The 25,030-nt window shown below is 52.6% G+C and overlaps 7 protein-coding genes and 4 non-coding genes across 11 annotated transcripts; 5 read left to right on the forward strand and 6 right to left on the reverse strand.

The window, feature by feature from the left end:
* Positions 1-538: 538 nt before the first annotated feature.
* Positions 539-2,569, reverse strand: K452DRAFT_303233 (uncharacterized protein; the record flags this gene model as incomplete). The annotated part of the gene is made up of 5 exons (XM_033542700.1): positions 539-1,189; positions 1,246-2,114; positions 2,175-2,248; positions 2,309-2,360; positions 2,437-2,569. 5 exons carry the CDS (start codon positions 2,567-2,569, stop codon positions 539-541), a joined length of 1,779 nt encoding a protein of 592 aa, XP_033391578.1.
* A 522-nt stretch (positions 2,570-3,091) lies between these two features.
* On the reverse strand, positions 3,092-4,861 carry K452DRAFT_322806 (uncharacterized protein; the record flags this gene model as incomplete). Its single annotated transcript, XM_033544557.1, has 2 exons — positions 3,092-4,768; positions 4,829-4,861. 2 exons carry the CDS (start codon positions 4,859-4,861, stop codon positions 3,260-3,262), a joined length of 1,542 nt encoding a protein of 513 aa, XP_033391579.1. The 3' UTR covers positions 3,092-3,259.
* Positions 4,862-5,399: 538 nt separating this feature from the next.
* K452DRAFT_322807 (uncharacterized protein) lies at positions 5,400-8,464 on the forward strand. The gene is made up of 5 exons (XM_033544558.1): positions 5,400-5,624; positions 5,690-5,721; positions 5,784-7,230; positions 7,344-7,649; positions 7,703-8,464. The coding sequence occupies exons 1-5, from the start codon at positions 5,550-5,552 to the stop codon at positions 7,985-7,987; spliced, it is 2,145 nt and encodes a 714-aa protein (XP_033391580.1). The 5' UTR covers positions 5,400-5,549; the 3' UTR covers positions 7,988-8,464.
* A 687-nt stretch (positions 8,465-9,151) lies between these two features.
* Positions 9,152-9,223, reverse strand: K452DRAFT_t166. Its single transcript has one exon. It is a non-coding gene; the product is annotated as a tRNA-Arg (tRNA).
* Positions 9,224-9,589: 366 nt separating this feature from the next.
* Positions 9,590-9,684, forward strand: K452DRAFT_t163. The gene has a single exon. It is a non-coding gene; the product is annotated as a tRNA-Asn (tRNA).
* Positions 9,685-9,938: 254 nt separating this feature from the next.
* On the forward strand, positions 9,939-10,039 carry K452DRAFT_t164. The gene has a single exon. It is a non-coding gene; the product is annotated as a tRNA-Asn (tRNA).
* Positions 10,040-11,643: 1,604 nt separating this feature from the next.
* K452DRAFT_313662 (uncharacterized protein) lies at positions 11,644-12,959 on the reverse strand (the record flags this gene model as incomplete). Its single annotated transcript, XM_033543680.1, has 2 exons — positions 11,644-12,386; positions 12,452-12,959. 2 exons carry the CDS (start codon positions 12,957-12,959, stop codon positions 11,644-11,646), a joined length of 1,251 nt encoding a protein of 416 aa, XP_033391581.1.
* Positions 12,960-15,890: 2,931 nt separating this feature from the next.
* On the reverse strand, positions 15,891-18,081 carry K452DRAFT_260034 (uncharacterized protein). Its single transcript, XM_033538514.1, has 3 exons — positions 17,580-18,081; positions 17,475-17,529; positions 15,891-17,422 (listed from the first exon to the last, which is right to left on the reverse strand). Exons 1-3 carry the CDS (start codon positions 17,719-17,721, stop codon positions 16,015-16,017), a joined length of 1,605 nt encoding a protein of 534 aa, XP_033391582.1. The 5' UTR covers positions 17,722-18,081; the 3' UTR covers positions 15,891-16,014.
* A 145-nt stretch (positions 18,082-18,226) lies between these two features.
* Positions 18,227-19,760, forward strand: K452DRAFT_260037 (uncharacterized protein). Its single transcript, XM_033538515.1, has 2 exons — positions 18,227-18,502; positions 18,574-19,760. Exons 1-2 carry the CDS (start codon positions 18,263-18,265, stop codon positions 19,534-19,536), a joined length of 1,203 nt encoding a protein of 400 aa, XP_033391583.1. The 5' UTR covers positions 18,227-18,262; the 3' UTR covers positions 19,537-19,760.
* Positions 19,761-20,245: 485 nt separating this feature from the next.
* Positions 20,246-23,228, forward strand: K452DRAFT_354213 (uncharacterized protein; the record flags this gene model as incomplete). Its single annotated transcript, XM_033545875.1, has 1 exon — positions 20,246-23,228. One exon carries the CDS (start codon positions 20,246-20,248, stop codon positions 23,042-23,044), a length of 2,799 nt encoding a protein of 932 aa, XP_033391584.1. The 3' UTR covers positions 23,045-23,228.
* An 835-nt stretch (positions 23,229-24,063) lies between these two features.
* Positions 24,064-24,134, reverse strand: K452DRAFT_t165. Its single transcript has one exon. It is a non-coding gene; the product is annotated as a tRNA-Gly (tRNA).
* Between the last annotated feature and the right edge of the window lie 896 nt (positions 24,135-25,030).

The raw sequence follows: 25,030 nt of genomic DNA on the forward strand, positions 1-25,030 counted from the left end.
AGTGCTGAGCAACAGTGATTGAGTGATAGAGTGACAGACGACGAAACCTCACACGCGAGTACTTGGTGAAAGAGGGTGGAAGGTGTGGGGAGGAGACGCTAGGTGGATAGGTAGGTAGACAGACAGACAGACAGACAGGCAGGCAAGGAAACGAACGGACTTAGGGCGCCGCCAAAGACAGACAGACAAATGGATGGAGACAGACAAACAGATAGAGAAGAGGGAGCAGCGTCGCGCGTGCGTGCGTACGTACATACGTACATACATACATACGAGCGCGAGAACCGCGGGCCAGAACGCTCCTGTCGCATCTCCCATGTAAGTGTAAGCATGCATGTCCGCGCAGGCAGGCCGCACCGACTCTCCTTTGCGCCAACCCGGGCACGCGCACACGCGCCCGCCGACGCGCTCGTCCACACGCCTGTAGTCTCCGTCCGCCGTCCCATCATCCCCTGACCACCGCGTTCCACACCTGCCCAGTCCGGCGCCCTCGTCCCTCTGCCCCACCAACCGTCCTTACGACACGGGCGCGCCGCATTTAGTCGTAATTGTGCAGGGAGAAGAGCTGGCTGATGCTCTCGCCGTGGTGGTTCCTCCGAATCGCTTCCGACAGCAGGCTCTCGACGGGCAGCACCGTCAGCTTCGAGCACGACGCGCGCTTCTCCTCCGGGATCGGGAACGAGTTGGTGACGATGATGCGCTCGATGCACTCGCACTCCTGCATCTCTTCCAGGCAGTCCCCGCCAAACAGCCCGTGCGTCGCCATGCAGTACACCTTTGTCGCGCCGCCGCGCTTGACCACCGTCTCGGCTGCCGCGATCCAGCTTCCCGACTTGTCGATCATGTCGTCCACGATGCAGACGGGCCGGTCGCGCACGTTACCCACTAGTGTCACCGTCGTCTCGAATTCCGGGTTCTTGAGCTCTTCCTCTTCGGCTTCTGACGTGTCGCCCGCGTCATGCGAGCCGCCCATCGGGTGTGCGTTTTCTGGCTCTTCCGTTGGTCGTACCGACGACTTGGTCGACATGAATGAGTTGAGCATCTGCTCTGGGGGGTCGACGTCGTCATCGTCGGAACCGGCCCGGTTGCGCCGGTTCTTGAAGGAGACGGCTGAGAGTGCGGGGGATGGCCACTCTTCGTCGACAATGTGGCCGTGGACCAGGCGACCATGGATGACGTCACGGGCACGCTGTAGGTAGTTGTGAGTTATCACACCTATGGTCTTTAGTGGAGTAAGAAGCTTACCTCGTCGGTGTATTCGTCCGCCTCGGGGTGATCTGGTGAATGAGCGGCGCTGGGAGCGGTAGCACTGCGCATCAGAGCCTTCCTTGGAGAATCAGGGCCGTCCTCGGAGAAGGAATCGGGTCGGGAAGATTTGGCCAGCGGGCTTGAGGGCACACCGGTGCCGTTCATGAGGAACTTGGCGTGCGTGTTCGAGATACCCCTGCTCCGGCCTCTCTTGTGCTTGTCCTCTCTCTCCTTGCCCTTGTTCTCTTCCTCTTCCTTTTTCTGGGACTCGTCCTTCTCCTCGACCTTTTCCTCATCCTTGGCCTTCTCTTCGTTCTCTCCATCCTTGGCTTCCTCGCCTTTGATATCTGTTTCCTCGTCTTGAATAGCCTCCTGCACAGTTTCGAGGTGCGCCTGCTCAGCCGTATGTGCTACACTGGTCTGAATGTTAAGTGCATCATCGATCAAGTCCGCATCATCATAAGGACCATCCATGCCCATTCCGAAGACAGCACTGCCAGCCAGGCTGAGCCCACCTTCGCCACGCCCTGGCCTTCTCCGATCGGTTGTGACGATGCCGAAGCTCAGCTTCAGCGCATCGGCCAGGCTGGTCACACGCTTTGTTCCGCCTGGGTTCTTCGACACGATAACGGCGTCCCGCCAGTTAGGGACATTGGTGCGGATCCAGCGCGCAATGAGCGGCTCGGCAACAAGGTTATCGACGGGGCACTTGAAGAAACCCTGCATCTGCGAAGCGTGCAGATCAATGGTGATGACGTGGTTGACGCCGGCGACGTGGAGGAGGTTCGCGATCATGCGGGCTGTTATGGCGCCGCGGTGGGACTTCTTCTTGCTCTGGCGAGAGTATGGAAAGTAGGGCATAACGGCTACGCAGCGGACACGTTAGCAAGGCCTCCTTCCGTTTGTCGTGAGCGCAGGCATCCTACCAGTAATGGATTTGGCCGAGCCACCCTTGCAGGCCGAAATCATGATGAGAAGCTCCATGACATTGTCGTTGATCCTGGAGGCGAGTGTCAGGTTGGCGCGCTCCGACGAAGGGCAGGGAAGCAGTGCGACTTACTTTGAGCTGCCGCTCTGCACGATGAAGACATCCTGGTCGCGAACGGACGTCTCTTTGGGATCATATCAGCTTAAGCCCAGCAACGGAGATGCGCGCGAGCAAGCCAACTGCGACGGTGGTCTACTGACGTATCTGCACACTGGTCTCTCCATTGCTGAACTTCCGCAGCTCTGCGTTGCCGGGCCGCTGACCCAATCGGTCGCAAATGCCCTCGACCAGGGCGGGGTGCGAGGAGCCCGCGAAAATCCGAGTTTGACGCATTGTGTCGTCGGGTGAGGGAAGAGGGAGGAGAGAGGTGGTGACGCAGAGGCGGAGGTGATGGTACAAATGTAAAAAGTGCGTTTGGCTGACCGCCGCTGCGGGGATGAAATTTGATTCGGGGAAGCTTTGATCACCGCTGCAGCTTGCTTCAACACCAGAACCCACTCTATCCGCAGAGCCGCCATGTGGCTCGGTGCGGGGAACTGGCCCAAGATGCCTGTCACATGCAACTGCTTTTCCATCACGTGAAGCCGTTGCATCGACCTCAGCGCTGTCAGCAGTCAGCTCCATCGATATGTCACACTCGGTCGCATCTACATACCCTTGTGAGCTGCGCATCCAGCTACGAGAGCAGGCTCTTGACACACCCACGAAGTAACCTGTGGGGAGCGTTTCGATCTACTTACAAGGGCACACAGGCGTCATTGCAGTATCTTCAACTGCGTAAACTCGGGACGACTTGGAACACTTCCGTTCGTACGGAGGACCACTCATCATGGGGATGTGAATCACACCAGTAATAGCAGGATCTAACTACCCAGCAATAATAGTCCTACGTACATAGGTATGCACATTGAAGAAACCCAGTTAGCCCAAAGAAGAGGTCCCAGCAAACCGCTTTGAAACACATCTCAAGCATAACTCATGCGCATTCGCATGCACATTCATCTGCCGACGAGTGTCAGCCTGCTAGATTACATTCGATCCAAATGACCAATCGTATTCAGGCTTCTCGAACTTCATCCGTTTCGGCCAGATCTCCTCGACCACGGTCTCGACCTTCCCCGTAGCCTTCAATACCGGACGGCGGACAAACCAGCGGGTACGGCTCGGATCCATAATTCCATAAACCTCCAATTTGGGGTTAGTAAACGCAAATGTACGGAACATTTCAGATACCATGTTATGCATCCATGCATCCTGATGTGTTCTGGGGTGAGCAAGGTAGCCCTGCTCGAGATTGGACACCCATGATGGAGGTTTAGGATCAATCTGTGTGAGAATGCTCTGATTCTCATTGAGCCGAGATGCATCCTGGGTGGTGTTGATAAGTAAACGCAACCGTGGAGCGTGGGCTATGATACTCATGAATTGCGACTGTTGAACATTCCAGGATGACCTATCACCGTGGATCCATGGAGGGAAATCCAGCATTAACTCTTCGAGCTTCGGACAACCTTCTAAAAGGCGCTTGATGAGATCCGGGCCGCGAGTATAATAGGCAGCGCTCATTGACCAGTAGATAGAATGTAGGAATAGCTTGCGAATGTTGAAGATCTTTCCGTGAATGCCAGTGATGAAGAATGGAAGTACTTGCGCCAAGTCAAGTTCTCTGCGCATATGCATCACATCGTACAACTCCAAACTCTCGAGTGCCGTGCAATGGGGGAGTATTTTGGAGAGTTCGTCCATATTTCCATGCGACCTCTTGATGGATACTTCTGCAAGGTATTTGTGGTGGGGCTGTTGCATCGACACCTTCTTGAACAACGAATCTGAATCGTCACAGCGCGTGATGGTGAGTGACTTCAGTTTCGAGAAGTCGAATAGCATAACCAACGTCTTGATCGCGAGTCCAAGCCCACGGGCGAACTCAGCGATCTTGAACGACCTGAGCTGTAACTTGGACAGCTGTGTAACATACTTTTGAACAACTGCCAGCACACGTTCCAGTCCGTTACTGGCACCCTGTCCGCCGTAGATGGATACGTTGCTAACGTTGACTGCCGTGGAAAGAAAAGCGGCCGTGGTTATCACGCTTTTCTCGGTAATTCCATCTTTGACTCCGATAGTCAGCGTTGTCAAAGCGTGAATGGGAAATCCTGAAGCAAGCTCATCCCAATGACCGTTGAATTCCGGTGGCCAACGAATGTCGATTTCTACCAGCTTGCGCTGATTGCGCATCAAGTGCACAAGGAAATCGGATGGGACTTCCGGCGTCTCCGAGCTACCGAGAAATTTGACCGAACGCAGCGTATCGCTGGGGATGCGTTTGACCAATTTAGAGACATAGTCCGGAAGGTTACCGGGGTTGTCACGGGGATAATCGAATCGAAGGTCACGAATATGCTCGGGTCCGTGGTTGGTTGCCTTCATCAAGCCGCCCACGAGTAACGGCTCCCATATGGTCGTCCGCGGCGGTTGCTGCGGCACTAGAACGTCGCCGTAAAGAATTGGAATGACGACGCGATGTAGGTCCTTGCAAGTAAGGCAGAGGCTTACGAGATCGCTCTTTTGAGTAATCTATCACGTACAGACAAAAATGGTCAGGTGTAGAGGCGTGACTTTCATGGGAGGGGGGACAGGGTGGATGACTTGCCCATTTGAAGATCTTCTCTGAGAGCTCGTTCGGGAGTTTGGTGAAGCCTCCAGGCCTGCGAAAGGGTGGTTTCGGTGCCCAGATTGGATTGAAGACGACAGACATGGTGCTCGGGTTGCGGGCTGTGTACTGAGTAGGGAAGGAAAGGTGTGGCAGCAGAGTTTATGATGTGGTTCGCGTGGCGCCAAGATGCAGCCAAGACCGATTTGGTAATGTGAAAGGCGTGTGAATGCAAAGAGAGCGCTGGGAGCTGCCACGTCGAGCAAAAGCCGGAAGGCCGGCAGCCCTACTGCGGCCATAAAGCCAAAGCGGAGCGCAACACGCCAAAAACAGGAGGTCATGTCCGGTCCCCCACGGGGTTGCGAGAGAAGATGCGGCGCGGGTCTCGACGCATCTGTTCCGCTGGCCGAGCGGGAGTGGAGCGGGCCAATTGACGTGTGCTTGGCGCGCGGACCAACGTTGCCCCACTAGAGCCACCGAGAAGATTCAAGAATTGCATCGAACCCAAACAGCTTTTCAGCCTTGTCTAGCCACACCACCGCGCCCTGCCCTAGGGTATTTTTCTCTCGCCATCCCCCCGTTGACTTCCGAAGAGTTTGTCGCCTCTGCTTTTCGACCGTATACCCACTCCATCCCTCAAACCACTCCGATTATAGCGCCATGTCTGTCGTTGGTGTAGATCTGGGGACCCTCAACACCGTCATTGCCGTCGCGCGCAATCGCGGTGTCGATGTCGTAAGTTCTCGACCCCCCTGCTGCTGCCATCGCGCCCAAGAGAGTCTCTGCTCACCGCTGCCCAGGTCACCAACGAGGTCTCCAACCGTTCCACGCCGTAAGTCTTTCCCCCCGCCGCCTGCCCCGCCCGCTCGAGGCACGACTGACACGTCCAAAAAGTTCTCTTGTTGGCTTCAGCCCCAAGTGCAGATACCTTGGTGAGGCCGCCAAGACCCAGGAGGTCTCCAACCTCAAGAACACCGTCGGCTCTCTTTCGCGTCTCGCTGGTCGCAGCCTGAAGGACCCCGATGTCGCCATCGAGCAGGAGTACGTGTCGGCGCAACTCGTCGACATGAACGGCCAGGTCGGCGCCGAGGTCAGCTACCTTGGTAAGAAGGAGCAGTTCACCGCGACTCAGCTCGTTGGCATGTTCCTCACCAAGATCAAGGCCACCGCTTCGGCCGAGCTGAAGCTGCCCGTCAACGACATCGTCCTCAGCGTCCCTGCCTGGTACACCGATGCGCAAAGGAGAAGTCTGATTGACGCCGCTGAGATTGCCGGCCTCAAGATCCTTCGTCTCATGAACGACACCACTGCTACTGCTTTGGGCTGGGGTATCACGAAGCTTGACCTTCCCGCACCGGAGGAGAAGCCGAAGCGCGTTGCTTTCGTCGATATTGGCCACAGCAACTACACCTGCTCCATCGTTGAATTCAAGAAGGGTGAGCTTGCTGTCAAGGCAACCGCCTACGACCGCCACTTTGGTGGTCGCAACTTTGACAAGGCCCTTGTCGACCACTTCGCTGCCGAGTTCAAGGAGAAGTTCAAGATTGACGTCAACGAGAACCCCAAGGCCAAGGTCCGCCTCGCGACTGCCTGCGAGAAGCTCAAGAAGGTTCTCTCCGCGAACGCTTCCGCGCCCCTCTCCATCGAGTCCATTATGAACGATGTCGACGTCCGCGGTTTCCTCAAGCGCGAGGAGCTTGAGCAGCTCGTCCAGCCCCTCCTGGACCGCGCCACCGTTCCCCTGGAGCAGGCCCTTGCCGATGCCAAGCTCAAGGTCGAGGATATCGACCAGATCGAGATGGTCGGTGGCTGCACGCGTGTCCCTGCGCTGAAGGCCACCATCCAGAACTTCTTTGGCAAGCAGCTCTCCTACACCCAGAACGCCGACGAGGCTATCGCTCGTGGCTGTGCGTTCAGCTGCGCCATTCTCTCTCCCGTCTTCCGTGTCCGTGACTTCTCCGTTCACGACATTGTCAACTACCCCATCGAGTTCACCTGGGAGAAGTCCCCTGACATTCCTGACGAGGACACCAACCTCACCGTCTTCAACAGGGGCAATGTTATGCCTTCGACTAAGATCCTTACTTTCTACCGCAAGCAGCCTTTCGATCTGGAGGCGAAGTATGCCAAGCCTGACATGCTGCCTGGCAAGACCAACCCCTGGATCGGCCGCTTCTCCGTTAAGGGCGTCAAGGCGGACGCCAAGGACGACTTCATGATCTGCAAGCTGAAGGCCCGTCTTAACCTGCACGGTGTCCTGAACGTTGAGCAGGGCTACTATGTTGAGGACGTCGAGGTTGAGGAGCCCATTCCCGAGAAGGAGGGCGAGAAGGATGAGAACGTAAGTACAATTCTCAGGTCTGATTTCTACCTCTCCAAGTATTGGGAAGCCTACAGGAATCAGCATTGCGCTTTGGTTTCATGACCCAGAATGCTAATTTGCGACTTTAACAGGCGATGGAGGTCGATGAGAAGGGCGAGCAGAAGCCCAAGATGCGCAAGGTTAAGAAGCAGGTTCGCAAGGGTGACCTGCCCTTGTCGTCTGGCACTGCCTCGCTTGACGAGGCGGCCAGGGCCGCTGCCGCCGAGCGCGAGAACCAGATGTACATGGAGGACAAGCTCGTCGCCGACACCGACGAGAAGAAGAACGAGCTCGAGGCATACATCTACGAGATGCGCGCCAAGATCGATGACATCTTCGCCGACTTCGCCAGCGACGACGAGAAGACCAGGCTGAAGGAGAAGCTTGAGACCTCCGAGGTACGTACATCCACTTCACACGCCGAAATCAACCTAGCTAACAAAAAGTCCAGGACTGGCTCTACGAGGACGGCGAGGACGCCTCCAAGGCTGCGTACGTCGCCAAGTCGGACGAGATCCGGGCGATTGCCGGCCCCATCGTCCAGCGCTACAAGGACAAGCAGCAGGAGGAGGCCGAGGCTATCCAGAAGAAGAACGAGGAGGCGGCGGCGGCCAAGCGCGCCGAAGCCGAGGCCAAGAAGAAGGCCGAAGAGGAGTCCAAGGCCTCGGAGTCCAAGGACCAGGAGATGACGGATGCTGAAGCCAAGCCCGAGGAGGCGGCCGACAAGCAGGCTTAGATGGGAAAGGGGATATAGAAAAGTTTATTGCAAGGGCAACGATTGATGCATGAAACGGCATGAAGCATTCTCAAGGACGTTTGGGAGGGCTTTGATGATATAAAGACTTTTTTTTCTCTTTTTCTTCTTCCTTCCTCTTCCTTTATAAACCCCCGTCTCGAATTTTCTCAAATCGACCTTGCTTGTTCCTCTTTTTTTCCACCTGCCGATCGTCGTCGCTGTTGTTGTTTTCTGTGTTCGCAGCCTCAACTGCTTGCGCGCGCGCTGACTTCAAGATCGACGGGTCGACGGGTCATGATAGATCGATCTATAGAACTATGGATATACCTGGCGAAGGCCTCGTTTCTGACCTTTTGGACCTTTTGCTGTGCGCTTGCATGTGCTTGTATGTGCTTGTAGTTGCTTTCGTCCGTGACTGATCGCCTCTGTACCACGTCGAGTAATCTCCGTCACCATCCAGCGAGATTTAAGATCTTGCGAGATAACGATGCGTGTACGCAGTGGAAGCGAAATCGAGTCAAGAAGGTTGTAGATATGTATACCTCTAAAGAACCCCTTGCTTATATTCAGGACTCAAACATGTAGCTAGATAAGGAGTACTCCATGGGGACTGCTTGTATCCTTTCCTATCTCGCTGGACGGTGGATTTCGCTCAACGGTGACGGACGTTATGTACGGTCCATAGGTACTCTGTGTACAGTGACGAGCACGCCATCGACGGCAATAGGAGTAGCATCCCACCTGGCACCCCTGGTTCTGATCATCAGACACTATCATCGACAAGCCATTGGTGTTGAAGTCATATCTCCTATCTAATACGTCACTCCCATCCAAACCACTCTTATTGCTCATTTTTTTACCCCGCCTTCCATCGTTTTCTCAAAGACCCTTATCAACTGTCATTCTACAAATTTCAAAGCCGCCCATCAACACACACCCCTCCCTTCATCCCCGTCCGCCGTCCACCGTCCACCCCCTTCACGATCTTCATCCAGCGCATACGTCATCGCCGTCGCTCTCCCGCCGAGTTCCTTATCGGGCCTGCTTTCCGCTCCGCTGCATCCCGGACCATCCGCGCCGCGCCGCCACGAACAGTAAAAAAAATTTTCTCTCCTGGTCCGCAAAACTTTACGGCATTGCTAGGCCGTTCCAGGAGCAAAAAGATGACCACACCAGGGGTCGAACCTGGAATCTCTTGATTCGTAGTCAAGCGCCTTGCCATTGGGCCATGCGGCCAGTTTTTGCTGGTTGATGAGAGGATGTTTGATTGTTGCGTTTATGAGTAGAGACTGCAAAACATGACTCGAGCATGACTGGAGCTTTTAACACTCGAATTCCTTGTCTACACTGAATTCTTACAGCACGCAAAGCTCAAGAAGAAAATATTCGGGGGCAACGGAGAGACGCAACTTTCAGCCAAACTCCCCATTAACCACGACAATCCAACCAACAGCAAGTAAATCCAGCACTCGGCACCAACCGTGCATCATCTGAAGACAGCCTGCCGACTTTTTCCCATTTCCCTGGTACGTGCGTAGCTCGCAGCCCAAAGCCCTGTGGCCGCAATCATAAATTCCACACGCCAACGTAACTTTCAACAATTCCTCCGTGGCGCAATTGGCTAGCGCGTCTGACTGTTATGAAGACACTCGTTTAGGGCAATCAGGAGGTTGACAGTTCAAGCCTGTCCGGGGGAGTTCCTTTTTGGCTGCCTGTGTAGTGTTGTGGGTGGAGCCGATGGCCCGTCTGCCTTGCCTGGCTGTTAGGCCCACTGTTCCTTTTGCTCGGCCAGGTTCCATTCATTTCTTTTTGTCCCCACAACAATGTCCGTGTTCTTTGTTCTGCGCTGCACGCCTGCGTTTTGTGATGGCTGTTGTCGCTGTTGAATGGCGTTTGTTTGCTGGTTATAAATGTTGTTGGTGGCTTTTGTCTGTCATCGAAGTATAACACCTCTTCCGTGGCGCAATTGGCTAGCGCGTCTGACTGTTATTCGGGTTTCGCACCTGTTTAGCATCTATCAGGAGGTTGACAGTTCAAGCCTGTCCGGGAGAGTTCTTTTTGCTACTGCTGTGGAATGGGGCCAGATTTGCAGCCCGTCCTCTTTTGCTTTTTTGTTTTGCACTCCTGTGACTCCTCACGACCTCGCCAATATGTCCAGTCTCCGCTGACGACACTGCTGAACTCAGGTATCTTGCTGGTATTGACGGTATTGGTTGGTGACGACAATCTCTACGATGCGAGTTTGCTAAGACTACTAGAGCAGGGATATCGACGTCGTAGGTGTGATATAGTGCATTTCCTTCGCTGCGTCTTATTATATTGCCTGATGAGCAGATGTACGCTGACTGAACAGTTGTTCGCTTCGACAGCTTTGCTTTGAATCATATTTGAAAGCTGCACAGCGAGGGGTATATTACATGTTCATGCATGCATAGTACATATCACTACCATGTGGACAACAAGAACCGATAAAATCCAGAAGCTCGGCGTTCGCTACTTCATCCGAAAAAAACAGTGAAGAAGTGACGACAGTGGTAATGTCAGTTGAAGCCATGTGAAACTGCTATTTCTTAGAAGTATTAGCTCAGCGGTATGTTGTAGATATTCTAACCCCTTATCCCCTTCCAAAAGGATGGAGATTCCTTGAGTATTTATGTTGTTTTTATGAATTGGACGACTTGGGCTCGTGCATTTGGGTAACCCAGTCGTTATTTCGCCCGTACAGTCAGCGAGCTGGACGAACTTATCTACTGCGCCACAGGATTTTCTCCGGACAAAATGTTTTCGGGAAACATTGGAAGATTGAGAAAGTCTTCACGATCATTGGGGCTGTAAATCGTCAGCTGAGGGGGAAGTGTTCTAAACCTCGTTTCTCCATCTGCACTCGCTCGCTCCGTCATATTGACCAGTTCGTCTTAATGACGGTTGGCATCAACTGGTAGCAAAGATGGCGAGCTTTACTCGTACATGTAGATTTCAAACATCATTGTTTTTCTTTGGCGTGTTGCGCTGGAGCTGGAGTTTTGGGGCAGGGGAATGAGAAAATCAACTGTAGTCGTATCGGCTGTCAAAAGAACCAAAAATGGTCAACCATGGATAAGGGATGAGAAAATAGGAAAAAGAAAAAAGAAAAGAAAATCGGTCCATTGATAAGTGTGTGCTTCATGGCAATCCTGAGGTAGTATCGGTCGTGATGTTGGAACAATGTATATTGTCATGATATCCTGCTCTGTGCGGTTCTTGATGGCCGTGGTGAAATCCAAAGTCATGTGGCGGGGTCGAGGTCGAAGTCAGAGGAAGGCAAAGTCTGAACGAGAGTGTGCGGAAGAGAAAGGTACACGCGGAGTGCGAGAAACTGGTGATACTTGTACTGAGTTGCGGTAGCTCATTCGGGCCACGCCCGGAGCAGGAGTCGATTTGTATTCCCTGTGCGAGTCAATTTGAACTGATATGCTAGAAGTCTAAATCCTACCTAGAAGATATAAGTCTAGGACTTCTCTAGGGAACCAAAAACAATACCGTAAGATCATGTACATCCTCGATTTCCGTAAACCAAAACAGTGGTAGGACGGAATAAATGGATACTAAATGTAAAAAGACACCATCCACATTATGCAGGCTCAAAAAGATATCATCCTTTTGGTAAAACCCGAAGGCTACCAATCACCAAAAAGCCTTCCCAAGCTTCTAAATAGCCCGGGCTTGTTCTCCTCTTTTGGTTGTTCCGCTCCTACATCATGGCCTTTATCGATTATTTTCTTTGCTGAATCATGTAGAAGTCGTCCGACAATAGACTTAACTTCATGATCATCCTTCAAGAGAGTGGCTTTGAGGCTTTCCTCTTTCTTGTCTAGGAGCTCCCGTTGACGTTCAATTTCATTGAGATGACCACGAAAGACTTGTAGCAAGCCATTCTTGCGCAGTTCCATGATCTCCCTCTTAATATCGACTTCCCGACAGAGTTTTTGTAATTGGACCGCTCGAGGATAATCGCGGAGGGCTCTGGCAAGATCTGCAGAGGCATATAGCATTTTGTATAAAACCAGGGATTGAATGGGCACGCGGTGGGCGGTTGTGTTGCGCATACTGTTCAGATGATAGCACAATTTGGCGATATTATTTCCTTGTAGGTCGAGGGCGTCCTTTGGGACACTTTCGTGCTTCAGAAGCTTTTTCCATAACGTCAGTTCTGCGGCTTCGCCACAGTCTAACTTACGGCGCTCAAACATGGATGGCATATGTTTCTTGAAGAAATCGAAGAAACGTTCCTCAAGGATATGCTGAGCGTTTGTCAAGATTAAATGTTGAGCTTTGTATGGGAACGCCGAAGGGAACAATGAGGGCATTTTGGTCCTCCCAAAAGGCAATTCGCTACTTTTAGGTGAAGTGACTTGCTCCACTATTATCTTGTAAGTTGTTATGGTTACTTAGAAGCCTATGCTAGCTCAAAGATTGATATCTTACCTAAACGAGGTTCTTCATAATTATCAGAAACATCCGTCTCAACCTCGCCATCATCTTCTGGAGTTTGTGTTTGTTCCTCGATAGGCGAAGTTTCACCATCTTCTGGAATTTGTATTTTTTCCTCGGTGGTTGAAATTGCATCGGCTTCTAGCATGGGAAATGACAAGTCCTTAGACGGTGAAGTTTCTTCCGACATATCAGAGCCGGGGCACACTGTACCCTTTTCTGATACTTCTTGGGCATCCTTGCTTGGAAAAGGTGGGAAGAGCTCAGGGAATTCGGCCTTAGCAACCGATGGTCGAGAGAAATGACCATTGGCTAGCAGCTCATGTACAATTTTGTTGACTGTTTCAGCGCCCATTTCTTTTTTGAGCGGCTCAACATATTCTCGGTGCCGATTCAAGTACTTATGGACTTTTCCCTTTTTGATCCGGGCTCTAGCACCTATAAATAACCCTTTGCAAGCTAGATAGACTCGCTTCCGATCGGCGGTGGTGATTCTAGGCATTTTAAACTGGAATCAAAGCAGTATGATGTTGACAACACTTTGAGCAAGTATAGCGAGCGGTGCTAGCACCATAGCTTCATCTTCGCGAGACATAGAGTGTTTTCTTTCGAAGGATTGACTTTAAAAGAAGGGAACAAGAGATATGTAAAAGACTTGGATTTGTAGTTCACTGTACCAGCGCTTTTGCGAAGTTGTCAACAGAATGACAGAAAGAGGCGGAAAATCTCTAACCGAGTTTCCTGAGAAAGACGCATGCACGGACCAATTTATGCATGGTCGTTGCTAAGGAAACTAGAAACCCTGTCTTCTGCTCAACAAGAACTGTCTGGCAAAATAAACGCTTTCGTGAGGTCTTTCCTCACTTGTGTGTATAACTGCAAACACAGCAGTGCAACAAAGACCGCGGGGTCCCATCCTATTGCATCCAATTACCAAGCTGATCGCCGGATCGACGCACTAAAAATAGCCATTCCTAAATGTCCAGTAAAAGCTAAGCAAGACCCAGAATGTACATCTCAAGCTGCTACTCATTATAAAGGCAAACAACTTCAACTTTCGTTTTCTACACACCGCCGGTTCTAATTTGTAGCGCTCATTTTCTGCTGTTCCAATTTTTGGCATGGATTTAGAAAGCCAGATAAGCGGTTTAAAGGTGAACTGGGAAAAATTATAACATGGTCGATATTAGCTACCTGATTTATTGTTTTGAAGAGTTTCCTCACAGACATGACACGGTAGAATGTCTCCACCAACTACTATGAAGGAAAACCTATGTTACTTACCTCTCGACCACCTATCAGTTTAATCCAGCAAGGTAGTTCATGAATGCAAGGGGAACTACTCTGACTACGCCCTTGTTGCTCCTCCTCGCCTCTCTCTTTTCCTTCTTTTTCTCTCCCTCCTTTGGCACGCAAAGATTAAGTTGAACACTGCGGACAATTTAGCCTATTAGCATAAGATACAACAGCTATGGGCTATGGTTTCTTCTACCTCGTAGAACCAAGTATTTTGAACTAAAGTAAAGGTCACTTACAATCATAACATTAGCTTTGGTCATTCCATCAATACCTCCTTAGGCCCTCGAACTCGACAATCCAAGCCGCCCAAAGGTCCACTGTTCAACAACGAACCACCAAGCCCCTTTCGCCCCACAACACTAGCCTACGAAAGGGACCACAAGTTTCGAGTGCCCCACGAGGCTGTCAAGGTCCAAACGACAGAAACCATAGCGCGGCCGGCAAGGAGAGTTCAGCGGCCAGAACGGCCCATGCGCGTAACTCTGCCGAGCCGAAAATCGGCATCTCCGGCTCGGCAAGGCTGTGGTCGCCTCCACTGCGTGTATTGAAGGCATCTGGGCATGGGTACACCGTATTACCACACCTAGCGCCTAAGAATTTCTCACAGACATCAAAGTCTCCAAGTCAATCAATACAATAACGGTATATGCCAACAAACAAAGAAGCATCCCAGAATTATTTCTCTCCTATCCCACACTCTGACATCCTAGGATATAGCCAAGCACCCTACAGACGCAGAGCAGATACCAGGGACTTCCATCCTCGTATAGGGCGGGGCAACACGAAAGCGTCCCAACTCGGCAGCTCGACAGAGAGCAACGGCACTGCCGAAAGCCCAAAGGTCCGAAAGGAAGGCACCGAAGCGCGCAAGCGCTCTACATACACTTCAGCCTCAGCACGCAAAAGCAGCTTACCGCGCCGTGCAGATCGGAAGAGCCGATACGCCACGCCCCTAGAAACCACCCCTCACCCCTGTTGACTGCTATTGTATTGTATGCATGCAACACTACGGCCCACGCACCAATTTCCCATCCAAACACCGTACTATGATACGAGCCCCTGCCCAGAAAGCCGCTAGGTACGCTATCCCCGCAGCGCTGTAGCCCGCTCCTGGCAAGCCTCGCTCTTCTGAGCATTAGCCAAAACGGTGGCGCAGGCTGCAGCCCTGCGGCTGGGCCATTTCTTTCTGTGGTTGTTCAAACTTTGCCCTGGACTCCCTTGTTTTTTCGTGCGTGTGCTAGGAGTACAAAAACCTAGGATGCTCGTATAGCACTCCCATGCAGCCGATGCTTAGCGAGGACATCCTTTGAGGATGTGTTTGATAGCCGCTGAGGGCCTGTATTTCTTATCAGGGCTCTGTTATTACTTTATATAGGCGACTCCCGATATCTCAACCGATCAGAAGATGTCCAAAAAAAAAAAAAAAAAAAAAAAAAAAAAAAAAAAAAAAAAAAAAAAAAAAAAAATAGTTTCATGCTCATGTAACGGTGGCTTGCATATTCTTGCGCTAACTGTTGGAAGTGAGTTTGCTGTATGGCCCCGGATAATTTGCCCACCCCTTAACTACATATTAAGTGAAATATACGATACTTATAAAGCACTCCTTAGGTAGTTATATTAGACCATTACATTACGGTCAGTAGGCACTATGTAACTATACAAAAGTAAAAAAATACTAGATATAATAGTATTTTAAAAGATATAGGGGTATAGATATATACAACTACTAGAGTATCTACGAGGGTATATAAATAAAGTATTAGAAGGGTTTAAAGATACTTATAAAGGGATGAAGATATAAACTATCTCAGAGAAGAAAGTATATTATATAGTTTTTTAGTTTTACAGATATGTTACCACGTGGGGTGAGCAAAATATCCAGTGCCTTGCTGTATCAGGCTTGCTAGCCGCGGAAAAGCAACATGTCTCAAATTTCGAATCCGTGCGCAGGCCTACGGCGACGCGATGCCGTTTGCGGACTCGAGCTGCCTCTTCTAGCCGTGCTTCTAAATGCGAAGGGGCGTGCATGTGGAGGCAGGTAGGAAGCGAGAAAACGAGATAGGCAGGTCACAGCGATGAAGAAAATGAAACGAGAAAATGAGATAGGAAAGTCACAGCGATGAAGGAAAATTTTGCGTAAATACGAGATATATTCTAAACTATCTAAAAACAATGCTTTGGGGGTATCTGTTGATATGATTCCAGTTTGCACTAAACTACATTGCTCAACCACCATGCCTCGTACACGTCGCATCCACTTAAGCGCACTGCGTCAGGTAGTTGGTCCTCTTGAAGTCGACTATATCGACGTTGTCGCCCTCGCCGACAAGCACGTCGAGGGTGGTACCGAACTGGCCCAGGCTGACCTCGGCCTCGCCGGTGAATTGGACGTAGCCGTTCTTCTCGCTACCCTCGACCTTGGTCATCTTCTGGTTCAAGGTGTCGAGCTTAGGAACAATGACACCCTGCCTCTCGATTTTCTGGTAGAAGTTGAAGCTGACGGGGTCGTTGGCGCGCTCGGAGCGCACGTAAGCCACGACCTTGACGGTCCTCTTGTTGTTCGCGTCGGGGAGCGACATGCAAGACTTGGTTTGATCGTAGAGAATGGAGTCCTGGATAGGGAAGCCGTGGCCAGCGTTGTTGTAGACAGTCTTGCCATCCGGCTTGGTGAGAGTGATGTCGAATTTGCTGATGGACGTGTCGATCGGGAGCTCCGTGTCAATCTCGAACCAGTCGAACACCTCGCCGAAGCCCGAGGACGTGCCACCCTGGTAGCGACCGTGCATGGTTTCGATGGTCTTGTTGCTGGCAGTTTTACCATTGCGGTCGGTGTACGTGAGGGTGACGGCCTGAGCGTTCATGGAGCCAATCTCGGTCGTGCGGACACGGATTTTACCCTCAAAGTGGAGCGTGTTCTTCTCGGTCAAAGTGAGGGAAAGCTCATAAGGCTTCATCTCGGGGGGCGTAAGAACGTCCGAAAGCTTCACAGCCGAAGGGACGGTGTCGATCATTCGGGCCAGGACGTCTTTGCAGGTGCTCTGGAAAGCCTTGGGGTCTGCAAGCGCTTTCATGGTTACATTGCCGTCAGAGCTGAAGACACGATGGTCCGAGATAAACGTCTTGTTAGAGCTCTTAACCAGCGGGTTGCTCGTGCTGTCATCGAGGTATTCCGTGACAACATTGTTGTCGAAGACGTGGGCAGATTCGTCGCCGTTCTCAAACTTGGGGAAGTTATCCTCAGAGTCGACACCGGTGATTTGAGGGAAATCGTTGCCGTGAACGCCACCAAACGTGTGGCCACAAGCCACAACGGCGATCATGTCACTGACGTTAAAACCGGCAGCAGCAAATTCCTTCTTGTGCGTATCAATGTCCTCATCGGGCTTGGGGACACCCATGCGACCAGCCTCGGTAGCGTCAATGCGGCCGGCGCGGAAGGGGATTCTTGGGCCCCCGCACGCTTCCACGGAGACGATGGCTCCAAGGGCAACAAGGTCGGCCATAGAGGCCTTGTTGCTGTAGTAGTTCAGGAAGAAGCCAAGAGAGCCGTTGAAACCGGCACCCGTGTTCTCGTCACGCTCCAGTTCGTACATAATGGAGGCATCAACACCACCGAGGCCAGTGGAGGTATCGTGGGTAGCAAAGTCGTGGTAGGCAGTGCGCAACCTATGGCTATGGTCAGATGCGAGGTGCAAGAAAGAGTTTTAGGAATATCTACCATTCTGCGGCAGTCAATTGCGACTTGGAGTCGCCGAAGGTGCAGGGCGTGACGTCTAACGATGTAAGTTTCAAAGAGTGGTGATTGATAGGTTGGTCAACTTACTATCGCGGAAACCGTGATGGACGTAGCCAGATTGAAGACTCCAGACGTCTTCAATCTCGTCATACTGAGACGGCCAAATATACTCGGCGGACGCAGGAAGGAGGGAAAGCAGGCTCGCGCCAGCAATAGAGAGAGACTTCATGATTGGAAAAGACAGAAACGGACGCGAGAGAAGCGAGCGACTTGGAGAGGAAGCGAAAGACTTGAGAGCGATGGAGACTGATACCTAGCCTGGGGCCTCAGCCCTTTTATGTGCGGCCATGTTCAGCTTTGAAGTGCTCGCAGGCCCGACAGTCAGGTAGCACGTTGCATAACAGCATACTCGTATACAGGCAGAGGGAGTATGGGTTGATAGCTCTCGTATTTCGGACGGCGGTGATTGGTGGACAGCAGACAGTGCTCGATAGAAGTGCTATTCTAGGAGGGCGCCACGGGTTTCACGTCGGCTAGGCTGAGCAGGAGCATTTGAGTATGTACGAGTAGTACCTAGGTACGGCCGTTGGTGGCCTGTGGAGCATCGCTTGCATTGACGGGAAGAGAAGGGTTCGAGAACGGCGTGAACGGGGAAGGGGCCCCGCCCTGCCCTTGGCGCCCTCGCGCCCGACCCGTGTACCGACAGGGCAGGCGCAGCCACAGCTTACCTCCGTGTGCACCACCCCTCCGTCGCAACCATCACATCCACCATGGCCGCAAAGCGCATAGAGCAGTGGGAGGTCGAGCGCTACTGGGAAATCTTCTCCTCGCTCTCCAACGGCGGCCTTCACCTCAATGGCGCCCAGGCTGCCTCGGTCCTCAAGAACTCCCAGCTGCGCGACGACCAGCTCGAGCGCATCTGGGACCTGTCGGACGTAGACAACGATGGAAACCTGGACTTCGAGGAATTCTGCGTCGCCATGAGGCTGATCTTCGACCTGGTCAACGGCGTACGTCGTCCGCGCTCCGTCCCGGCTTTCGGGCACCGAGCGAGCATCTAGGGGGAAGCTGACTTGGACAGGAATACAACGACGTCCCGCAATCACTCCCCGACTGGCTCGTTCCCGAGTCCAAGGCCCACCTTGTCCAGGCTTCCCGCGCCCTGACTGGTAGCCAAGCTGCCTTCGAGCGAGTTGAAGACGATGACGACACCCCCGGCCTGAAGGATGGCTTCGACTGGTATATGTCGCCCGCCGACAAGAACAAGTACGAGGAAATCTACAGCGCAAACAAAGACCACCGTGGAGATGTATCGTTCGAGTCGCTGGTGCCGTTGTACGAGTCCCTCGACGTGCCGGACACAGACATCCGGTCCGCATGGAACCTTGTCAACGCCAAGGGTCATGAGGGTGTTGGCAAGGACGCCTGCCTTGCCTTCTTGCATATCCTCAACATGCGGCACGAGGGCTTCCGCATTCCGCGATTCGTTCCGCCATCTCTACGCGCCTCCTTTGAAAAGGGAAACATTGAATACAACATCGATCGCGTCAAGAGTCCCTCGGAGCGTTGGGGCGTCAACCGACATGAAGACACGGCCACGGGCCGTAAGGCCAAGTTCGGTGACTCCTATCTGAGCCGTCTGGGCGTTGGCGACAGGGCGCGGTACAACAAGGGTACGGACTTCAGCAGTGCGCGCACCACAGAGGACTGGGAGGAAGTGCGGCTGAAGAAGCAGCTGAGAGAGCTGGATGACAAGTTGGCAAACGTCGAGGAGACTATGAAAGCCAAGGGTGGCAACAGGCGCGATGACAGCAAGCCGGCGCTGGTTAAGCGTGAACTGGAGCAGCTGCTGGATTACAAGAGAAGGGAGCTGAGGGATCTGGAGCTGGGCGAGGGCAAGGCGAAGGAAGGAGAAAGCTTGAAGGGCATCAGGGAGGAGATCCAGACGGTCAGAGAGCAAGTTGAGGGATTGGAGAGCCATCTCAGGAGGAGAGAGGAGGCACTGGAGGATTTGAAGGCACAGATTGAGGCGGAGAAGCGATAAGCAGGTAGGTTCGGCGGATTCAATAGGGTAAGGGCTTGGCATACCGGAGTACAGTAGTTAATTCATGATAATTCTGTATGGGCTGTGGTCAGGGGGTAAAGTATTCGAGATTCTACGATGTTTTAAAGACTGCGGATAAAGCGCTTTTGGCGAGCAGGCCTCAAAGGGCCGCGATACCTATTATTGCTACGCGAGTAGCTTGCTCCTACTATGTACGAAATCGGAAATGTAGTCAAAAATGTCCGATCCCTTCGCGTGTTGCCGGCCACTGTCTTGCAGATGCCAAGGAGCTTTTCCTGAGTTGTATAAGGAAGCGAGCATACGACGTGAAATTTTCGCCCAGGCAGGTATAGGGACTTCCTAAGAAAAAATAGTCCCTGGTGACACGAGCAGGGGAGTGGGGGTCGCGATTCAAAAACCGCAATGGGATGGAGCGACGGGATGGTCGAAAGCCCAGATCGCCAGGATTCCTCGCTTATCTGCTCTCTGTCGCGTCGTCCCGCGATTCGTGACGTCGACGCGTCTCGCGCCAATTTAGCTGCTGTGGCGGTCCAGCGCAACGCAACAAAGCAGGCCTCCACTTTGCCTCTCCTCTAAAACTCTACCAGTGCTATACCGGGGCCTCCGATTCCTCCATTGACGTCTTCGAAAGGTCGCAAGTAGACCGCACGCCTCGTTAGACGACCTGTAAATTTTTACCACCCGCGCCATGTCCTCCACAAACGCCTCTTCTACGTCGCCAAAAGAGACACCAGCATCCTCGCCTATTACAGATAGCATTATGGAGAAAAACGACAACAATGGCGTGTCGAGCGACATGCTGAAAGAGGAGGAACAGATGCGCCGAGCTCGCGAGAAGGCAGACGCGAAGCGCGATCAGCGGTTGGAGAAAGAGCGCCAAAAGGATATACAGGGCGGACAAGAAGTTGTGGACTCAAAGTTTAAGGCGCTGGAATACCTGCTGAGCCAGAGCAAGCTTTATTCGAGCATTATGCTAGCGCAGATGCAGCGACAGGAAGAAGAGGAAGAGGCTAAGGATGTTAAGGCAAAGAAAAGAGAGGAAAAGGCTGAAAAGGTTGCAGAAGCGAGCCAAAGGAGAGCCACGCGTGCTACGGTCACAACAGGCAAAGCGGCTCCGAATGAAGATAACATGGAGGCGAAGAAAACGGTGCCGGCAAGAGGTAGAGGCAGGCCGAAAAAAGAAGCAGGCCAGTCCAAAATCTCCGATTTTGTCAAGAAGGAGGATCTCAAAGCGAAAGGTGGAAATGCGAGCGTGTCCGAGGCGCTGCAGGAGGCCGCTGAGGCAGACGTCAAGTCGTCTGATATTGGTATCCAGAATCTGAACTCAGCGAGACAACCAAAACTCGTAACCGGCGGTACCATGCGCTCCTACCAGTTAGAAGGCTTGGAGTGGTTGACATCACTGTACGAAAACGGCCTGAACGGAATTTTGGCGGATGAAATGGGTCTGGGCAAAACCATCCAGACTATTTCATTTCTAGCATTTCTCCGCGAGAAGGGCGTCTACGGACCGTTCCTGATCTCCGCACCTCTTAGCACGACGATGAACTGGGTCTCCGAAGTACGAAAATGGACACCTGAAATCCCGGTGGTGCTGTATCACGGCAGCAAGCAGGAACGCGAGGAGATCCGCAGGAAACAACTGAAACGTCCTGGTAGCCCGGAATTTCCAATTGTCGTTACAAGTTACGAGATCTGCATGAACGACCGCAAATTCCTTGCAGGCTTTGGCTGGAAGTTCATCATCATCGACGAGGGCCATCGCATCAAGAACCTTAACTGTAGACTCATCCGAGAGTTACAGAGCTACCAATCAGCAAACCGCTTGCTGATTACAGGAACTCCTCTGCAGAACAACTTGACAGAGTTGTGGTCGTTGCTACACTTCTTGATGCCCACTATTTTCGATAAGCTGGAGAGCTTCGAGAGTTGGTTTGATTTTTCGGCACTGAAAGAACGCAATGGATATGAGCAGATCTTGTCAGAGGAGAAGAAGCAAAAGCTAGTAGCAAGTCTGCACGCTATTCTGAAGCCCTTCCTCCTGCGCAGAGTCAAGGCCGATGTGGAGAAGCTCATGCCGCGTAAGCGGGAATACGTTCTTTTCGCACCGTTGTCGCCGATGCAGCGCGAGCTGTACCAAGCCATTCTGGACGGCACAAGCAGGACCTACCTAGAAGAGAAGGCCGTCGAGAGCATGACCAACAGCGCGGCAGGCACACCCCGTAATGGCACGCCAGCAAGCCTGAAGCGTAAAGGGGCTGAAAGCAGCGGCACAGCGACGCCTAGCAAGAGTACGAAAACCAGCCGCGACGCTACGCCAGCCTCAGCCACCAGTGGGCGGGGACGTCGCCGTGCGGCCGCCGGCAAGAAGAGATATGAAGAAGTCAGCGACACGGCATATTTCCGTTCCCTGGAGGAAGAAGAAGCCTCGGAGGAGACTCCTGAAACGACAGAAGGCGAAGTAGACGAGGAAGAATCTCTCCGCGCAGCCACACTCGCCCTCGCCAAGCGTCAGATCCAAGCCAAGAAGCTGCAGAACCCGGTGATGCAACTGCGGCTGTGCTGTGATAGCCCGTATAACTTCTTCAGCCCGTTTTACAACGCGCAAACCGGAGAGCAAACGGAGCCAGACGAGACACTTGTGACGACCAGCGGCAAAATGCTGTTGCTTGACAGCTTACTGTCGCGGCTATTCGCAGAGGGTCACAAGGTGCTGGTGTTCAGCCAGTTCAAGACGATGCTGGACTTGTTAGAGCAGTACGCGGAAGAGCTGCGCGGCTGGCGCACGGCGCGAATCGACGGCAGCGTTGCGCAGTCCGAACGACAAAAGCTCATCGAAGCGTTCAACAAGCCGGCCAAACCGGCCGAGACTCCGAAGCCCAAAGCCTCCAAGCGGCGAGGCAAGCAGCAGCAACAGCAGTCCGATGAGGAAGAGAATGAAAACGACGACGCCTCCGCCGCCCCCGTCAACCTCTTCCTCCTGAGCACGCGCGCCGGCGGCCAAGGCATCAACCTCGCAGCCGCGGACACAGTCATCCTGTTCGACAGCGACTGGAACCCGCAGCAAGACCTGCAAGCGCAAGACCGGGCGCACCGGATCGGGCAAACAAACAACGTGCTGGTGTACCGGTTCGCGACGCGCAACACAGTCGAGACGCAGCTGCTAGAGGCAGCAGAAGGGAAGCGCCGGCTCGAAAAACTGGTGATTAGGAAGGGGGGCCTGAGCCGCTCGGGCAAGGACAAGGAGGTTAGAGACGAGTTGGAGGAGCTGCAGAGGCTGCTGAGGCGCGAGGATGGCTTGGCTTGGGATGTTGCTGAGGGTGGGAAGGGTGTGCTTGCCGAAGAGGACTTGCGCATTTTGACCGATCGCAGTGATGCCGCGTATGAGCGTGCGGAGATGGGCGTGGATGTTGGTGGCGAGGGTGGCATGTTTAAGGCTGTGGAGTCGAAGGGGGAGGGGGCGTTGTTGGAGGGCTTGAAGGCTTAGAAGACAGGTGAGGCACTACGCTGGATGTTGGATACGTACGTTTGATTGGTGGGTGGGTTTGTTTGAATAGCGTCTTCCGAACTGTTAGGCGTGTGTTTGGAGTTGGGCGTACAATTGATACATAGACACTCTGTTACCAGTCTGGCTTCGGGGCGTGTTCGCTGTTCACTTTTCACTCTTCGCGCCATTGAAAATCGACGGCACTGCTACGACAAGATTTGTCGTCATACTCGCCAACATGCCCAGCATCTATCTCCTCAAAGGCGTTCTCGTGGTGCTGGCCGTGCAGGTATGCCAGAGGGACAGGTGTGTGCGGGGCCGGAGGAGGTGTAGAGTTCGCAGGGGTAAGTAACGGTGCTGAACCCGCAACTGGCCTGTGGCTCCTGTCCTGATGAGAGTTTGTTTCCGGACACTAACGAGAAGCTCGGGTTGGTATGTACGTCATTGTTCGTCTTTCTTCAGTCCGCGGAGAGTGACCTAAGGTTTGTGGGCACTGTGCAGAGAATTTTGCTAATGATGGTGCACAGGCGGCTATAGTTTTCTCGACAGTGCCTGGGCAAGACGGACACTTAATACCTTCCTTTCTTGGGTGTGTCGGTGTACGGGGCCAGCTGCTGGGACACCGGAAGAGGCTCATTTGGTGTGTCATACTGAGCTTTGATAGAGCGAGAGTGTGGTGCATACAGCGATGACTGGGTGGCTTTTGGTATGCCGCATTCTCTACAATCAAGACTAGTCCCAGCGTTTGAGCTGGCCAGCAAGTTCCAGCTCTTAGGCGGGATTGCGGCGAAGGCGAGTTGCGAAGTTGGGATTGGTGTAGTTTGGCTCCGGGTAGGCCCGCAGTGACGGGGTCTCCACTCGGGCGGTGCTATTTCGGCTCGGTGCCGCGACCGAGTCGGCCCGCCACCAGAATCGGGCCACGCTCCGCGGCGCAAGGGCGTGGGGCGCAAAAAATGAGATTGCTGGACTGTGTGGATGGGTGGCAAAAGATTGTGCGAGGAGTCCAGGGGAAAAAGAGATGCATCAGCCGCGAATCGAACGCGGGGCCCATCGATGGCAACGATGGATTTTACCACTAAACCACTGATGCTTGATGAAGTTATTGGTGCTTCATAAAAAACAATGTTGCTTATTGTATTTATATAAAGATAGGTTGGCTGCTTCTTGATGGTTGTCACTTTGTTAAGTTGTTTTGGGGATCCATACGATTCTCAAACCTTTTTATTGGTTAGCTTTAGTGATTGAGTCCGCCGGAATTTTCTTGGAGTTGCTGCTGGACTGCTGATAGAAAAAGGTAAAAGCCTCGGAGAGATTCGCACTTCGTCTGGCATTTGACAAATCGCTGTTCCCTCCTCGCCGCGTGTGGAAAAGTTAGAGTAGGGGAAGGGATTTCGTGTACGATTTACTCGTTTATTGTGCCCTTGAACTGCCTGGGCAAGATCTGCTCTGTCCTACGCTTTGTGGGACTCTATTTCTGAGGATCTCGTGTGGGATCTCATTAATATGTGAAAATAATCTTTGAAACTGGCACCCGGAATTTTTTTCGACGCAGCCATGCAATACGTATAAGATAGTGACAAACTCCAGCGGAGCAACAACCCTTATCTCAAACTCTTCTTCCGCCACAATATCCGGGAGTCACATTAGAAAAGTATGTTTCTATAACAGAGCCTCAGAACGGTTGACCTTGTCAGATGTACCAAATAAGATGTTCTGGTGCATCGTATACTCTGAGAGGCCAGAAAGCGAGATGGAGAGGTGAAAGGTTTATAGGCGGCGAAGTAGTCTCCACCGCATCATTACCCGGAAAAGCACAATCAGAACCAGCAACCATCATTTCCGTCACCAGGTTCGAGATAGACTTTGATCATGCTGAAAATGCTTGCATAGTACCCAAGAAATGCGAAGGTGTCACGGGTTTCTAGCGCGTTCCTTGCAGTTCTTACCAGCAAGCGCTAGCTAACGGTTTGTCTTTGTTTGTTATTT

The sequence above is a fragment of the Aplosporella prunicola genome (genome assembly GCF_010093885.1).
Source record: "Aplosporella prunicola CBS 121167 unplaced genomic scaffold K452scaffold_74, whole genome shotgun sequence".
Taxonomy (NCBI): domain Eukaryota; kingdom Fungi; phylum Ascomycota; class Dothideomycetes; order Botryosphaeriales; family Aplosporellaceae; genus Aplosporella; species Aplosporella prunicola.

Excerpts from the sequence above, each read along its gene's own strand:
- K452DRAFT_260034 (XM_033538514.1), bottom strand. The coding sequence starts at position 17,721 with ATGAAGTCTCTCTCTATTGCTGGCGCGAGCCTGCTTTCCCTCCTTCCT. Across the intron at positions 17,530-17,579 it reads CCATCACGGTTTCCGCGATA|ACGTCACGCCCTGCACCTTC; the intron begins GTAAGTTGACCA and ends TTACATCGTTAG. Across the intron at positions 17,423-17,474 it reads CAATTGACTGCCGCAGAATG|GTTGCGCACTGCCTACCACG; the intron begins GTAGATATTCCT and ends CCATAGCCATAG.
- K452DRAFT_260037 (XM_033538515.1), top strand. The coding sequence starts at position 18,263 with ATGGCCGCAAAGCGCATAGAGCAGTGGGAGGTCGAGCGCTACTGGGAA. Across the intron at positions 18,503-18,573 it reads TCTTCGACCTGGTCAACGGC|GAATACAACGACGTCCCGCA; the intron begins GTACGTCGTCCG and ends TGACTTGGACAG.
- K452DRAFT_322807 (XM_033544558.1), top strand. The coding sequence starts at position 5,550 with ATGTCTGTCGTTGGTGTAGATCTGGGGACCCTCAACACCGTCATTGCC. Across the intron at positions 5,625-5,689 it reads GCAATCGCGGTGTCGATGTC|GTCACCAACGAGGTCTCCAA; the intron begins GTAAGTTCTCGA and ends ACCGCTGCCCAG. Across the intron at positions 7,650-7,702 it reads AGAAGCTTGAGACCTCCGAG|GACTGGCTCTACGAGGACGG; the intron begins GTACGTACATCC and ends CAAAAAGTCCAG.